The sequence below is a fragment of the Schistocerca americana genome, chromosome X (genome assembly GCF_021461395.2).
Source record: "Schistocerca americana isolate TAMUIC-IGC-003095 chromosome X, iqSchAmer2.1, whole genome shotgun sequence".
In the NCBI taxonomy this organism is placed as follows: domain Eukaryota; kingdom Metazoa; phylum Arthropoda; class Insecta; order Orthoptera; family Acrididae; genus Schistocerca; species Schistocerca americana.
The window spans coordinates 329,369,222-329,385,927 of record NC_060130.1 but is presented as its reverse complement, the minus strand read 5'-3'; the positions used below and the strand labels follow the sequence as shown (position 1 = coordinate 329,385,927).

Below are 16,706 nucleotides of genomic sequence, written 5' to 3'. Positions count from 1 at the left end.
ACCCCAGGATTCTGGTATCCAACAGTGGTCAGCAATTCATGTCACTGGAATTTGAGGACATTTGCATTTGCAGTGATATCCAGCATCTGACTACCACCCGGTTTCACCCAGCTTCTAAGCCGGAGGTGGAGTGCTTGTTGTATACATTGAAGACCTGAATGAAGTCTGTGTCCCCACTTCCCACGGCGATTTGCTGTTGAGCTTTTTGGCTACATATCAGGTGATTCTATGAACCAAATTACAAATTGTTCCGTGGTATCAGGAAGGGCATGTTATCCACATGTTGCTATCAGGGCAGTAAAGCCTTGTAATAGCAAAAGTCATCCAAGCTCACAATTATAAAGAATTTCTTCCATTATCATGTACCATCCCAAAATAATGATGCCATAGATCAGTTCAGTGTCTAGTCCTAAAACTGCTTATTGATCAGAGAATACCTATTTCCATCAAAACTGCAGAGGCATCAAGGATATGTGAACATATTTATAAGTAACATAGCATTGTTCAGGCCAACTTCTGCAAGTTTTGGGAGATGTGGAAGCGGTTATGGGTCCAGATGCCCCTCCCTCCAATAATTTTGGTAACTCCATGCCCTCATCATCATGGTAAAGGAGATGCTACATGCTACTAGGTTGGAGTCTCTTAATTCAGTTGCTTCCAGGTGTATGAGAAATGAAACATGGATGACTTCTCAGATAGCCTAGAATTTGTCTAAGTTTCTTCTAGGTGTGATAACCTTTGTTTATATACAGCAACTAGTTGTCACCTACTGTCATATGACATAAGAAAACTTTTTACAACGCCAGATAGCTTGCTGTTTATTGTGCAAATTAAGCTGCTTGTAGCTTTGAATCATTGCCACAAGACACAAATTAAATGAAGACATTCTGATTACATATTTCTCCAACTTCCAATTTGCAGAAAAAAGTGAAGGGACTGGCATATTATTTAGTCACTGGCAGCAATAGAGATACAATAAGAAGACTTCTGTCTTATGAATGTGGGATGATTTCAAAGTGCTTTTGAAAGTGACTCAGTTGATTGAATGACCTGACATTTGGAGATGGCTGTGGTCAACAAATTCAAACACAGAAAGATATATGTTGATACTGATATTCATCAACAGCCATTACCAGAGGAAATGCATTTTATGTTTAAAGAAGGCTGAAGAAAATGCTCATTACATATACTAGCTCATTCGTCATACTGTTAGGACTGGATTGGTAGTCATCTAAGATATTACGCAAAAGTCATCCTTTTGTAAATACTTACATTTAGTGGATCAACTGAACTGGGGATCAATTTTCAAGTGGATGGTTTTATATCAGCAGATTAAAATTAGTATTAACATCATAACTGGTGCGCTTACATAACTGTAGCTATTGGATACAATTATGAACGTTTATCATGCATCTGGGTCTTCCCTATGATACTCATTCAACAAAATGAAGAAATTTAGAGGTGTGGGTAAAATAATGGTGTGCATTCTGTTCATTGCATGTATACATATCAATAAAGTCATACTCATAGGAGGTACAACAGTAACTACAGATTGGTACATTGGAATATGCCTCCCAAAACTTTGATAAGAAGTTGGTAAATTCAAGTCTTTTTGGAATCTTGTTCCACTTGGACAACATGCTTCAAATAGAATAAAGCTCAACTATTTCTTTAACAGTCCTGAACTGCATCAATTCCTCATCAGTTGTACAACCTAGCCCCAGTTCACTACCATTGGTTAAGAGCTGCAGGCACACATTGTGAAGCGTTCATCCATCAGCAGTCCTTGCGATGGGTGCTACAATTAGTTGAGCAACATGAGCTGGCACCAAGCTGTGGAAGTGGTCTTCCAGCCATAACTTGAAGCAAGGGAAGTCTTCCAATGCAGAAAAATTTGAATAATCTATCTGTGATTCCCTTCAGGCTGTGACCCCTTGCACATTCTTGTCCCCCTTTGGCAGGAGTGGGATATTAGGGTTACAGTAGTCTGTAGTTTATCTATAGTTTATGGGATTCTCCCTTGGACAGGTGGTGTGCCATAATGGGGGCCTTTAAACTGAGGAAGGGTGCATCATATCATCAGATATCTTTAAAGGCCTTTGCAAAATAAATAAATAAATAAGTTTGAAACAAACATAAGTTGATCTAAACATCTGAAATAAGATAATTAGTCTGTTGTTATCACATTATAGTATTTGATCCAGCGACTTACCATCTTGCAGATAAGGTAGCTTACATAAATTTAACTTAATTCTTTTTATTACTATCTCACATGAAAATGATGTATTTGGGTGACAAACATAATGAGTCGTCACACTACAAAATATTGACGCCATACTTGGGTTACATCTGCACTTAGTACATAAGAAAAAAAATATTAATAAATAGGTTAATAAATAGGAAAGCTTTGCAACATCATCCATCTATTGGGCAGTTAAAGATAGTAGTTGAACATGCTTTCACATCCAACATTCCATTAATACACAAAATTGTAAGTTCTTGAAATAGCAAGTAGAAGATTCTCTGTGTGGTAAAGTGTTGGAAACATAGTTGAATGTCACAACTTATTTTGCAGCTATACAATTTTTGCTAAAATAATTTCACTGAGTGTTTGTAATCGTAAAGTAATAATATTTATGTGAAGCAGGCCCACCCACTGTAGTGACCACATCTAATAGCACTGGTCCAATAAACTTAGTTTGGTTTTGTTCTCTAGGTATGAAGTGTAAATCATGCCACAAAACTAAAATAGCTACATTATACTATATAAACAGCTCATACAGTAAACACTGGGATAATGTCATGGCTTTATCTGACAACCACAACATGTAATGCTGCACCTATTAGTGAGAGTGGGGGAATATTCTCATTGTAACTGGCTCTCAATAATCATCTATAATCATTAACCAGAGAAGGAAATAAAGAGTTTTTGTCAGCAAACATATCATACAATGGCCAAAATTATCAAGGAGCTATCATACACTATGTGATCAAAAGTATCCGAACACCTGGCTGAAAATGACTTTAAAGTTTGTGGTGCCATCCATTGGTCGTGCTGGAATTCAGTATGGTGTTGGCCCACCCTTAGCCTTGATGACAGCTTCCATTCTTGCAGGCATACATTTAATCAGGTGCTGGAAGGTTTCTTAGGGAATGGGAATCCATTCTTCACGGAGTGCTGCACTGAGGAGAGGTAGCAATGTCAGTCAGTGGGGCCTGGTCCGAAAGCAGCGTTCCAAAACATCCCAAAGGTGTTCTATAGGATTCAGGTCAGGACCGTGTGCAGGCCAGCCCATTACAGGGAAGTTATTGTCATGTAACCACTCCGCCATAGGCCGTGAATTATGAACAGGTGCTCGATGGTGTTGAAAGATGCAATCGCCATCCCTGAACTGCTCTTCACCATTGGAAAGCCAGAAGGTGCTTAAAACAGTGTAGGCCTGTGATGTGATAGTGCCATGCAGAACACCAAAGGGTGCAAGCCCACTCCATGAAAAACATGACCACATCATAACACCACCACCTCTGAATTGTACTGTGGGCACTACACACGCTGGAAGATGACGTTCACCAGGCATTCGCCATACCCACACCTTGTCATCAGATCCCCACATTGTGTACTGTGATTCGTCACTCCACACAACGTTTTTCCACTGTTCAAAAATGGTTCAAATGGCTCTGAGCACTATGGGACTTAACTGCTGAGGTCATCAGTCCCCTAGAACTTAGAACTATTTACACCTAACCAACCTAAGGGCATCACACACATCCATGCCCAAGACAGGATTCGAACCTGTGACCATAGCGGTCGCGTGGTTCCAGACTGTAGCTCCTAGAACTGCTCGGCCACTCCAGCTGGCTTTCCACTGTTCAATCATCCAATGTTTATGCTCCTTACACTAAGCGAGGCATTGTTTGGCATTTACTGGCGTGATGTGTGGCTTATGAGTGGCCCATTGAACCATGAAATCCAAGTTTTCTCACCTCCCCCCTAACTATCATAGTACTTGCAGTGGATCCTGATGCAGTTTGGAAGTCCTGTGTGATGGTCTGCAGAGGTGTCTGCCTATTAAACATTATGACCCTCTTCTTCAACTGTCGACAATCTCTGTCAGTCAACAGACGAGGTCGGTCTGTACGCTTTTGTGCTGTATGTGTCCCTTCGAGTTTCCACTTCACTATCACATCGGAAACAGTGGACCTAGGGGTGTTTAGGAGTGTGGAAATCTCACATACAGACGTGTGATACCCAAGCACCTAACCACTTTTGAAGTCTGAGGGTTCCACCGAGTGCCCCATTCTGCTCTCTCACAATGTCTAATGACTACTGAGGTCACTGATATGGAGTACCTGGCAGTAGGTGGCAGCACAATGCACCTAATATGAAAAATGTATGTTTTTGTGGGGTGTCCAGATACTTTTAATTACATAGTGTATTGTACATGACACACAATGACGAACAGAGGTGGGGTTAAGTCTTACATCTAAGTATAGCGTTATGTGACCCATTTTTGGGTAGTCTTCATTTACACTAAACACTGGCCAGCTCAATTATTGTCCAATTAGGAAATTTCATAGTACATTCAAGGCAATTAGATACATAGATGTTTGTATTTAATGTGCCATGTCCTATACGAAATGACTTAGCATTATTGTTTGTCTTCTCTATGGCTCAACGTAGGACATTACTAAAAAGCAAGTGGTGGATGCTGCAGTATCTGCCTGCATTATAGGAGGCCATTATAATGGTGGTTATTCAATTTGATTGTCTGTGTCCTCTATCATGAATTTTGTATACATCAAAAATATTTCAAAATTTGCAGTTTACATCCATTACATCTTTTAAGTGGGCATCAAATGTCCTGAGAAATACCCAAGTTTAATAGATCGTAAGTGACCTACTGTAGGCATATATTTTGGTGAGTCTAATGCATTTATTATGATCAGCCTTGTGCTGCCTCCTGAAAAACATGAAAAATTTGAGATGCTGCTTGAAACTGGATCCTTAGCTACCTGAATAGAATTTGTGATGTCAGAAACTGCAAAACCCACCAGGACAGCCATGCATGTTGGGGATTCAGGCAGGTGCACCAGTTCCAGATGGAATCCATCTGGCGGATTAATGATGAGGGCTGGTGTGCTGGGCAGCCTGGATGAGCCTTTTAGGCAGTTTCCCACATCCAACTAGGTGAATACAGCTGGTACCCATGTCTTACCTCAGTTACACAATTCACAAACACTTAGAAAACGTTCACACACTTTCACATGGACACCACTACATGCAGGCCACTAGAGTACACAGATTCTGTCTCGGGGGAAAGGAAAAGTTACACAAAGGGATCCAGCCACCCTCTAACATTAACAATGACAAATTTGATAATGACCATGCCAACCCCACATAGGTATGGATAAAGGCAAATGAAGAAGAAGAAGAAGAAGAAGAAGAAACTTCCAAAATTACAGGAAGTCTTTAACATAGCAGGTCAGTTATACAAAGTACAATATATGGTGTCCCATATAGCTCTGTTTTCACATTGTACATTGATAACCTTCCAGAACATACAACTAAGGATGGTTCACTTTTATATGCAGATGCCACAAATATAGTGATAACTAGTGGAGAGAGGGCAGACTCTGAGACAGTCAATAAAGACACTTCTGTTATAAATTCATGGTTTGAGACAAACAGACTAGTAATTGACATTCTGGAAACTATGTGTGTAATCTTCCATGTGAAATTGAATGTTACCCATTGTTATGAAGGTATACTTCTTGGTAGAAACATGATTTTTAATGTACAGAATACCAAATTTCTTGGACTGTCCACCAATAACACTCTAAACTAGAGCCACATATGAAGGTATTATCAAAAAACTCTGCAAAACCTGTTCTTATTCAGATAATAAGAGATATTTTATATACATGCCCAAGCTCTGCTGTCTTTCTGTGAGCATATGGTGCACATAGTAGGAGAGCCAATGTAGCCAGCAGGAAATTACAACACCAAACAACAAATTGTTCCAACCTGATGCACACTGGCTGCAAAGGAAATATTTTGTTCAGTCAACAGCCATGATCTTCCCTCAGTTAGTTGCTACAATACTTCATACAGGAACACTTAAAGTAGTGTTATTGAGATGCAGCACACGGAGAGCAGTGGCAGCTGTGGGTGATGGTGGAGCAGGACACAGAGGTTGGCACTATGTATGGGCAGCTGGGGTTTACAAGCATGAGTAACCCATGTGACAGGGGAATGAGAGAGTGGGGAAAGGTGCCTGTACAGCGTCCAGGCATAGGCTGGCCTTCAGTGTTGAATGTAGAACCATGAGATGGAGCAGGCACATATACATGGTTAGCTGCACCAAAATGTGGGCAGCACAGATGTCACAGCATGACGAGCAACACACAGCATGGAAAACTCTACTGTTTCGCTGTCCAGCAGGCCATGTAGTAGTGAGGTGAGCAGGCTCAGCTATGCAGCAGCAGATGGGGTGGTGCCAGTGATCAATGAGCTCCCAGATTTCTTTCTGTGTGGCAAGCACCAGTGAGGCCATAGTAGCAGCACTTATGCCAACAGCAGGGCCATGCTTGCACGTACCAAGCAAATAGGCCATGCAGCACAATGTGTTATGCTTGTGACATTGCGGCCTGCCTGTGCTCTGTGTTACTGAGCATGGTAGGGCCAGAAGGCAGCATCTGGGCGAAGATGTCTGGGCATGGCTGCTGCAGTGGATAACTGTAGAACAGGGCTTCCCAACATGTGGTCCACGGACCCCTTAGGGGTCTGCCGGCTCTTTCTAGGGGGTCCGCGGCCACCCTTCACCAAATCATGTAAAATAATGAGTAAAATTATTGAATAAAAATGTGAAAATCAAATTCATCACAATTTTTTTTCGTGTGAAAAAAATGTGTACTTTTACTTCAGGTCATATTCCCAAGCAGCCTTTGCGGTTCCTAAGTAAGACCGCATACACAGTTTAGTGCCGGAGAATGCGGCTTCTGTGATCGACTGTTTCGCAACAATACGGGGGTTGTTTGTGCGCTGGCTCACACCGGTAGATGCGCTGAAACCTTTTACGCATGCGCGGAGCGAGCTTTGTCGACCAATCACAGCACTCGCTGGCACGTATGCGGCCCCAGGCATCATTAAGTGTTAAACTTGCTGTGTCAGTGCACTCCCTATTTCATAAGTCGATTTTTGACCTTCAAGTTGTTTTCATTCATCTCTAAACCAAAGACTATTGATACTTCGGGGGGGGGGGGGGGGGGGGGATGGGGGGATGTCATTGGGAACAGACTAGGGGTCCTTCACGGATTTTCGACTGAAGAAGGGGTCCACCAGCTGAAAAGGTTGGGAAGCCTTGCCGTAGAACATCTCACGGTTCCTGTCTCCGGTTGTTGTTACTAGGTGATGAGAGCAAAAGGCATCCGCCATAGCAAACAAGCTCACACTCCATAGTGTCAATGGACAAATGCTGGGGATGGACAAGTCACTCGCATAACTACTCCATCTCCGACAGCGACAACACATATACTGTGGCACCAGCCATGAAAATACAGATTATTTCTCGATCTTAAGTTGGGTCGGATCCCAATTCCAGCATCAGGTGTTCAGGTGGGTGAGGGAGGGTACGGTAGATATTTTCTACGGAAGACAGACAGACTTGTTGAATACACTGGCTGAGGGTTCGCAATACCTGTGGCACAACCAGGGATGGTATCACAGTCAGAAGGGCCACATAGCTGAATTAGGTAGGCAGAGTGCAGGAGCATGTTGCCAGGCAGCGAGATAGTAGCAGAGTATGTGTCCATTCCAGAATTAGCACTTTGTTACTGTGTAACGAGGGCCTACATAATTTCCTCCCACACTCCCACTGGTCGAGAACTGCAGGAAAAGATCACTAAGTATTCATCCATCAGCAGTCCTCACTGTAGGTACTATGCTTAGCCCAGTGACATGGGCTGGCACCAAGCTATGGAAGCGGTTTTCCTGCCAAGTAATAACTCTTAACCTGAAGTAAGGACAGTCTTCCAGTTCATAAAATTTTGTATAAACTATCTCCAATTCCATTCAGACATTAAGCATCTGCACAAAAAATAACTTTTGAAATACTAAGTTTTCAGAAAAAGTAAAGCATTTCCTTAGAAGAGGAGAATGAGGGCTTTCAAATAAACCATGTCAGTCTTAAAACAAACCATTTTTAGCAAGATTAAATTTTAATGTGCTCATGGTTTACAGATATCATATTATGAATGTAGCTTTAAAATGTTTCCATATGAACTAAATATACTGTTGTCATCATCAATTGGTGAACTATATTGTGACTAATAAAATTCAGCATGGTACAGTGTGAATAAGAAATTAATTATTTTATGTAATTATGGGGTATGCACAACTATTAAAAAGTGATGAGAAAAGTAAGAATAAAAATAACATTAGCATCAGGAGTGGTATAAGAACAAGTAGGATAAGCTCACCTTTCTCTGTCACAAGTACTAATAATGCTGTGGTTTCTTCTTCCAACAGATTTGGAATGTTACCAAAAATTCCATTCACTGTGAACTTAGTCATCACCGTAGCCGAGTTAAGGATATTACATTTGCACCAGGGGTTCCCGATGGTGCCCTCCTTGTCAGTGTTGCGGAAACTGTGGCATGGTGGAGTGCAGCACTGGCACACAAGTGCCATCCCAACCGAGGTCGTCGCAGGCAGAGCCAACCTCCTTTTAACTTATCGCTTCTCCCTGTGGAACCAACTCTTGCAGACGTTTGGATGACCAAAATTTCTCACACAGGAAATTGCTATCTTCTTGGTTGTTTGAAACTTGCAGGTGCTGATGCTGGACAGATTGTTTGTTCTCCTGACTTCTCACAATTTGCTACTGTGGATTCTGCGGGCTTCATTTATTTACTTGGTGTGATAAACTAGAGGCCAAAAAATGTGTGTCATATATTTTCCTGTTAGTGATGTATTGTTGTGATGTAAAATTGTACAGTTCCTTTTTCTTTCCCACTTTTCTGTGCTTTCACAGTGTGAAGAGGAACTCAGGGAAAGTCATTTCTTTTCTGGTCTCTCGTTTTAGTGTCCATCTTCCTTTTAAATTGTAACTCAATCATGGGACTGAATAGTCTGATTGTGAGATGATCCTTTCCTAATTTGATGGCGAGAATAGGCAGTTAATGTGTCTGTTAGCAAACAAAGAAAAATTTTATAAGGTTATTTTATAGTGTTATTTCATATTGTATATTATAATTGTTTAGTAAATTTTTATAAGCTTATTTTATAGTGTTGTTTCATGGTATGTATTATAATTGGGTAATACATGTTCAGATGCTCAGAATGTGTGTGTGTGACCAGAGTTGAACTCGGTGTTTTAAACAGGCATCTCAATGGTGTGATGATGTGACAATAACTCTTTTCTGTCACTAATTATGGTGTTCAGTATTCAGATGTAGTTTTTCAGTTAAACATCAATACCTGTTATGCATTTATGACGTATGTCATTAAGAGCTGGGTCTGAGTGCAATGATTTGATTTTGCTAAGGTTCAGTTTTAAGCATAGGAAGTCGTACTTTTACTACCCTATTGCCTATGGGCTGCATAAGGGAACTGCTGGTGAAAGTGAAGCTGTAATCCATAATTTTGTAATTCATTTGGTGCTATTTCATTTTTGTATTATTATTATTATTATTATTATTATTATTATTATTATTATTACTACTACTACTACTACTGCTATTATATTTTGTCTTCAAATAATGGAGTTGTGAAAAAACAGTTACATGAGTGGAAAACACACACACACACACACACACACACACACACACACACACACACACACACACACACCACCACCACCACCACCACCACTGTATTGTATTTCATAATTTAATTTCAGACTGTGATATTGGTTTGCACGTGTTACCCTTTTGATTTTTTATAGTTTGGTATGTGAATAAATTGCTTTAGTTTTTAACTAATGTTTTTCTTGGAGAATATTAGTTAAAAGTCAACTGTATTGCTCAATCTTTTCACACAGATTATATTTATGAATGGTATGTGACATTACAATACTGTGTACAGTATAAATCTGAAAATGGGGATACTATCATGCATAGATTAATTGTACTGATTTACGTTTAGGAAGAAATTACTTTGTTGTGGGTTTTATATGTTGTTTGTTTCAAATTTTTTTATGTTTTTGATTTTTCATTAAATATACTTAACAGGAATGCACATGTGTACAGCAAGGAACACACATTTTTGTCTCTAAAACTGAAACATTGTTCTGAAAATTTCTGAACTGATCCCTCAGTCCAACTAAAATGCAACTACTCAGTTCTATTGCATCAGACATTTCTAGCACTGTGTTGATGTTGAAGTATGAGTGTTACAAATTATACGAGCACATACTTAAGAGGCATCAAAATTGAAACTGTGAAGTCATGGCATTAGTAAAATATAATAATAAAAAATAGCATCAACAAACTTTGAGCTCAGTGGTGGCTGATGCCTAAAATGAATGGGGGCTCACTACTTTTACTGCATTATGCAGTTGAATTTTCTAAATTACTTAAAATATTTCTGTAGCTATAAAGTTATCTTAAAATGGACCTGACTACATTCATGGGGCTGAATCTCTTGTAGAGGTATATTTATGTAGAAAGTCCATCCTCCATTCCTTTTTTTTCCATCTGTCGATGACTCTCTCATTGAAATCTGGAAGCCTATGGATCATTTCCTCTATAGATAGCATGGAAAGAGCAGGCGGCTTAGTGAAGTACTGGAAAACAGTTTTACTTGTGTATTTTGACTTGTAGCTTGGGCAAGGTTTAGTTCAATTGGTGTGCATAACAATGCACATCATATGCAAAATGATACTCTTCTCTTACAATTGTTCGGATACTTGTATGTTGGCTGCACATGAATCAGGCACCAGCACAAATTTGAGGTTTACTTTTTCTTCCTGTTCTTGGGCAGCATCAGCCTGGACATTTTTAATACAATCTGCTAAGAAGGAATCTTTATTTAAAAGGAGATTTAACAATATCCAAAACTGTTCAAGAGGCTGTCCAGAAGATAATAGGTATTGAAATACTGCAACCAACTGAAATTTTCTGTTGTAGCTGTTTCTGCATTAATTTTTTCATGACAGTCATGTAACATACACCCTAGTAAATCATTTTGTATATCCTTGAATGTACACTTAAAAACTGTATCATTGCTCATGTGCTGTTTTGTAACAGCGTCTAAAGCTGATGGGAAATTTATTAGCCCTCTGAATATTCCACGATCATTAAATTCTGATGTTTCATCATGCCCATATAAGACAAGTTCAAACTCACCACAGAATGTAATACAATCTGTTATTTTGGAAAGACCGCAGTGATTCTTTCTTATGTTGTCACTGTGTCTTTCTATATCCTGTCTGAAAGTTGAGGTAAGCTGTTCTTAATTTCTATTTTCCCAAGGACTGATATATCTAAATAGCATTCTTACATGCAATAGATTCCTTGTGCTTCTTAACATTCTGTGTTAGATGACTTAGATATGACATGTGAGTGCATGTCCAGCCTGTATCTTTACCCTTAATAAACAGCAACCATGGAAAACAAAATAGTTTATTTTTAGAAATGCAAACATAAATCCAACTATACATTTAAAGACCTGTGAAATATCTTCCTGTGACTTGTTTCCCCTTGTTTTAATTTGGGCAGAAGCATTGGCCTACCAAGCTTCTTTTTTTTCACACTTCTCTTACAGGCTTAAAGCTGAGAAATATGTTTCTAAAAGATACTGAACACTGTTCATTCTTCTTTGAAAACAAACTCCCAGAACAGATGAATCTGCATGGAACACTAAAGCACAATAAATAACACCATTACAGTGAAGGCACACATGCAAACAGCTCCAGTTGTGGGCTGCAGCCATTCAGTTCAGGTCAATTCATGTGTTTCTACCAGAATCCAACTTGCATTTGAGTTGGTTCTTCCACCAGTGCAAATGCACATACTTCTAGCAACATTTCCTCTTGCCCCGCCCTGCCAAAGGAACCCCCTTAAGCTGACTCACAAAGGTTCAGAAGAGAAATTGAACTTCATCAGTGCCTGGGCAACACTGAGGCACATGTGTGTGCTATCTGAACAACTTAAAAGTTTTTCAGAGAAAAAGTGATATAATAAATAGGTACATTTACATATTTCACAATCAACTTTTTCTGGTGGTTCACTGAAGCACTGAAAACATAGGGTGTGCCATCGCTGCTTGAGCTGTTAAAACATGTGACTGCTGCTTCAGGAACTGAAGCTTATGCAGCATATGTGAAGAAGTTTAGCAAAGTAGTTCACATTTCAAAAGGATGAAAATCCACTCAAAACTACATGTCAGAAGAGATGACAAGATACACACCAGGAATCAGAAATAACAATGGAGTGTAACAGCAGGTGTAACAGACAACCAACCAATTGCAATAAATGGTGGTTTTCAATTAACCTTTACCACAGTTCCAACAGATTTAAACCCGTCTTCTTCAGAAGGACAATAAACCTGCATACAATGCAATAATATAACTTACAATCAAAACATTGTGGACCAATATAACGTGTCAAACAGAAACTGCTACCTACAACATGTTTAGGCATGTCACAAGCAACATGTACATCCATATGTAAAAGTTAAGACCCCTAGAATCAAGGGCTTGTCACATCAGTAAACCCAATCTCATAAAATACAAGGCCATGTTAAGAGAGAAATGCCAACTAAGGGAGAGTGGAGAGCATGAATACCAAGAAAATAAATCTGAGGCGCATGTGCTGATAAACATGTGCACTTGGCAGCATAATATTGGTCCATGGTGTTTTGATTTAAGTTATGTTATCGCATTGTATGCAGGTTTCTTGTCCTTCTGAGGAAGATGAGTTTAAATCTGTTGAAACCGTGGTAAAGGTCAATTGAAAACTACCATTTATTTTAACTGGTTGGGTGTCTATTACACCTGCTGTTCTGTAACCATCGCTGTAGTGCAGCCATGTTCAAAATAATGGAGTGTAACACCCAGGGTTCAAATTCCATACCAACAGTTACATCAGTTTTTATACCTCCTGTATTATGTTAATATGCAGAGCTATACAGTAGAAAAACAGGTTGTGATTACAAGAAGAAAGCATTTTACAAGGAAGAAAGCTGAAGTCCTTTAGGAGAATCAAGGAAGGCATGGATGAGAAGTGAAAGAGTCAAGGTAGTAGGAAAATAATAAGATGACTTTTATGGGTGCTTTTTGTGTGGCTGGAGTCTTTTCTTCCCCTCCATGGAGAGCTGGTTCAGCTTCATGAATCTCACTTCTGATGATCTCAATGACCCTCCCATTGTGGCTGTAATAGTTAAGTGAGGCAGACTGATTCCAATCTACTTAAAATGACTACATGAATCTAGCTAGCTGTTTTCACAGCGTTGATGTATATAGGCCAGAGAAACAATCCTGTGCCCAACCATTGACAGTAATTGGAGCATCTAGAGCAAGGCTGCCAGCAACATATTTAGGCTTCAGATAGATTTCAGACTTGTGAAAAGTTACATTCTTTTATTGGGCTCCAGTGGCAAAACAAAAGAAAACCTGTGTTGAGTTTCTCAATAACCTGCTCTGCTCAGTGTAGTCTGTGCAGTCTTTCTACATATTTCCCCTTATCCCACAATTCCTTCCATCAGGAAACCTTTGGCAATGGAAGTTCCTCTTTGTAATACTTTTAATGCATATATTGCTGTCAGTTGTACCAAAAGGTACTTCAGTTTCAATATTGGATGAAAGATTATCTCATTATCTTGTGGCTGTGTTCTTTGAATGGATGTAATGCAGAATGCAAAACTAAATACAACTTTTCATCACTTTCTTTGTATGAGGTACCACAGCTGTGAATTTATTAAAGAGTTTAAATAAATACGAATTAATTTGAAGTAAATATGCATGCAAAGATATACATATGGTATATTATTGTATTAAGAGCTTGTAACTTAATGCTGATAATGTAAAGTGGACATTCCAGGGTTCAAATCAATATATTATATTTCTTGATATTGCACTACAGTTTTTCATGTTGTTATTCAGGTGTATATTATGTACCTTTTAGTGCAGTCATATTGTTGTGTACCTTCACATTGTTATTTTTTGTGAATATAGTCAAATGCTCATGTTAATGGCTGGTAAAATAACAGCCTTAGAATATATTCATTAAAGCTCAGACACAACCTGACAAAGGCGACAAATGTTAATGTGTTGTGAATATTTATTTGTAAGCTGTAAATTAATTACCGGACTAAGTGTTCACTAAAAGCAGTATTAATGAGGCTTAGCAGTTGAAGAGATCACAATGCGAGAAGGGTTTTTATGGAGAACTTTTATACTTTTTTATGATTTTATTTCTCTGTTAATGATAATTCTTTTTACGTTGTTCTTTGATGGCCTCTTTATGTAGCCAACAATTTGTTTAATTTTTTTTACATGTTTATAAGACTGTAAATGACTTTAATGATGACAAGGTGGAATGTAAGAATTTCAGGAAATTAATTCTAAGCCAAACTTTCATATGGTATACCACCATATATTGTATATGGTACAATACTTGTGGAACATTTTTATGCTAAATATTATGTAGATTATGGGGAATCTGGTCTCTCTTCTTTGCCCCATAAGCCAAAGATTACAAATCTCTTGGTACTTTGCAACTTGGCACTAACCTGTCTTTGAATTAATGATGAATTGCAGAGCTGCGGCATTGCAAGAAACTATTTCCCATGGAAACCTATGCCCATCTTAATGACATTGTCAGCTTCATCCCATTCACCTTAACAGTCATGAAAGTGGTAAATGTGGTCCATTATTTCCCTTGCTGTATTGCATTTCCCTATTCAACAAACTGTATTGTAAAAGAAGCTGTACACAACAGTCTAAAAGTCTTAAATATTCTCTTCATTACTGAACTGGGGTAGGAAATTAACATCCAATTCAGTGTGAACCCAGTCTCTGGTTTTGAACATGCAAGATTATCGTGTTGAATAAATTGTCCCTTTCTGGTCAAAAATCAGTGCTGATGGTGCCATTTCAAACAAGTGAACTTCATTTACTTTCAGTGGAATAAAACGTACCAAATTGCATTTGTCATCTGCCTTTCACCACACTTACTTATCCTTCTTCTTGTTTGCATGTTAGGGTTGGTTTCCTGCTGATCAGTTTCAACTGTCTCTTGTCTATTGTGATTTTCTAGTATGAAAACGATCTTTTGTGTATATTCAACCACAGAATCTAGACTGCTTTTATCCTAAGAAAAAGAAGGCTGTATTTATTTCCAGTTTTAATGAAGGCAATAATGTTGCACCCAGTCTTCTACTTATTTTATTTTATTTTTTAAATTTTTTTTTTTTTTTTTCATCAAGTTGTTGGTCTGTCAAGTTGCATAGCACCAAACTGCATAGTAACAATGCAAAAGATGTTTTTTAAATAATCAAGTTTAATTGGAAGGACAACACATACCACATCTGTGGGTTTCATATAAAGTAATTATGGTATCAATATGAACTCATAAAATATGTTTAGAGTCAACATATAATCTTCTGCCTTCCATATATGGGAAATTATTTTTCCCGTGCATTGTTGCCCCCCTTTCCTCAATAAACAAACCCCCCTCCTCCCACCCCAATAAACAAACTTAAAGGTACATTATCCTGCCTACTGTCATATGACAATTTATTTTCTCTTATGGAGTAACACTTATTTTATAACTTATGAAGGCTGGCTTCAGATGATCTGAAGTTGCAAATAAATTGAACTCTGTCTCAGTTAGTTGAGTAATGGAAATATGTATTGTGCTTGGGCTGTAAGAGGCATTGATATAATGTGGTACAACGGCTGTATATATTATTCTTTTATGTGTTGTGGTTTGCTGGAGATTTCTTGTTTATATGTATTAGTATGTTGTCATTAATAAGTAAATAGATAAAAATACGTTTTTTGGATGTTACTTAACATTATAGCTGTTACACAATAATCAAAGTGCCAGTTCCCAAGTTTTTCTTACTTATCTCCCCCTCTTTCTCCACTTCATCCCCCCCCCCCCCCCCACACACACACACCTCTTTTCCTCTCTCTCTCTCTCTCTCTCTCTCTGTCTCTCTCTCTCTCTCTCCAGCAATATAGAAACATATAATGCTAACTGTTAGTGCTCTCTATCTGAATCCATGATATCCATTTTTAATCAATGGACACCACACCTGCTAAAAAAGGAAATACTATTTTTGAAATTGTAATGTATTAATAATAATGCAAAGTATCAACATAAAGCAATTTTTTTTTATATCGTTTTAGTTGTGTGGTGGGGTTTAAGTTTGTATTTTATATCTTCAGTTTTGTAATAGTATTTTATTTTTGCTCATTGTGAATTGTTTTATTTGATGTTTATATTATATTGTTGAGGATTGAGAATACAAGATTTCAGTCACCCAGCTAAAAGAGTGTTATGCAACAGTTATTTAAATTTTTCCCCTTTTGTGAATATATTGATGAAAGCAATAGACATGCAGTAATTATGCAAATATTAGTGTGTTTATCCACCTTTGGAATACAAAAAGAAGAATGATTTTGCATAGCATGGATTTTTGACATATCCTTGGAAGTTTTCTGGAGGTATGTAGCACCAGATGTCTATTAACAGGCCAC

At 38.5% G+C, this 16,706-nt stretch overlaps 1 protein-coding gene across 1 annotated transcript in view; it reads left to right on the top strand.

The window, feature by feature from the left end:
- Nucleotides 1–16,414, top strand: part of LOC124556834 (apoptotic protease-activating factor 1) — a 285,519-nt gene extending 269,105 nt beyond the window's left edge. The window contains exon 19 of the mRNA XM_047130851.1: nt 8,528–16,414. Within this exon, the coding sequence (XP_046986807.1) occupies nt 8,528–8,929 (402 nt within the window). The 3' untranslated portion in view covers nt 8,930–16,414. The remainder of the gene's footprint in view (nt 1–8,527) is intronic.
- Nucleotides 16,415–16,706: the final 292 nt, after the last annotated feature.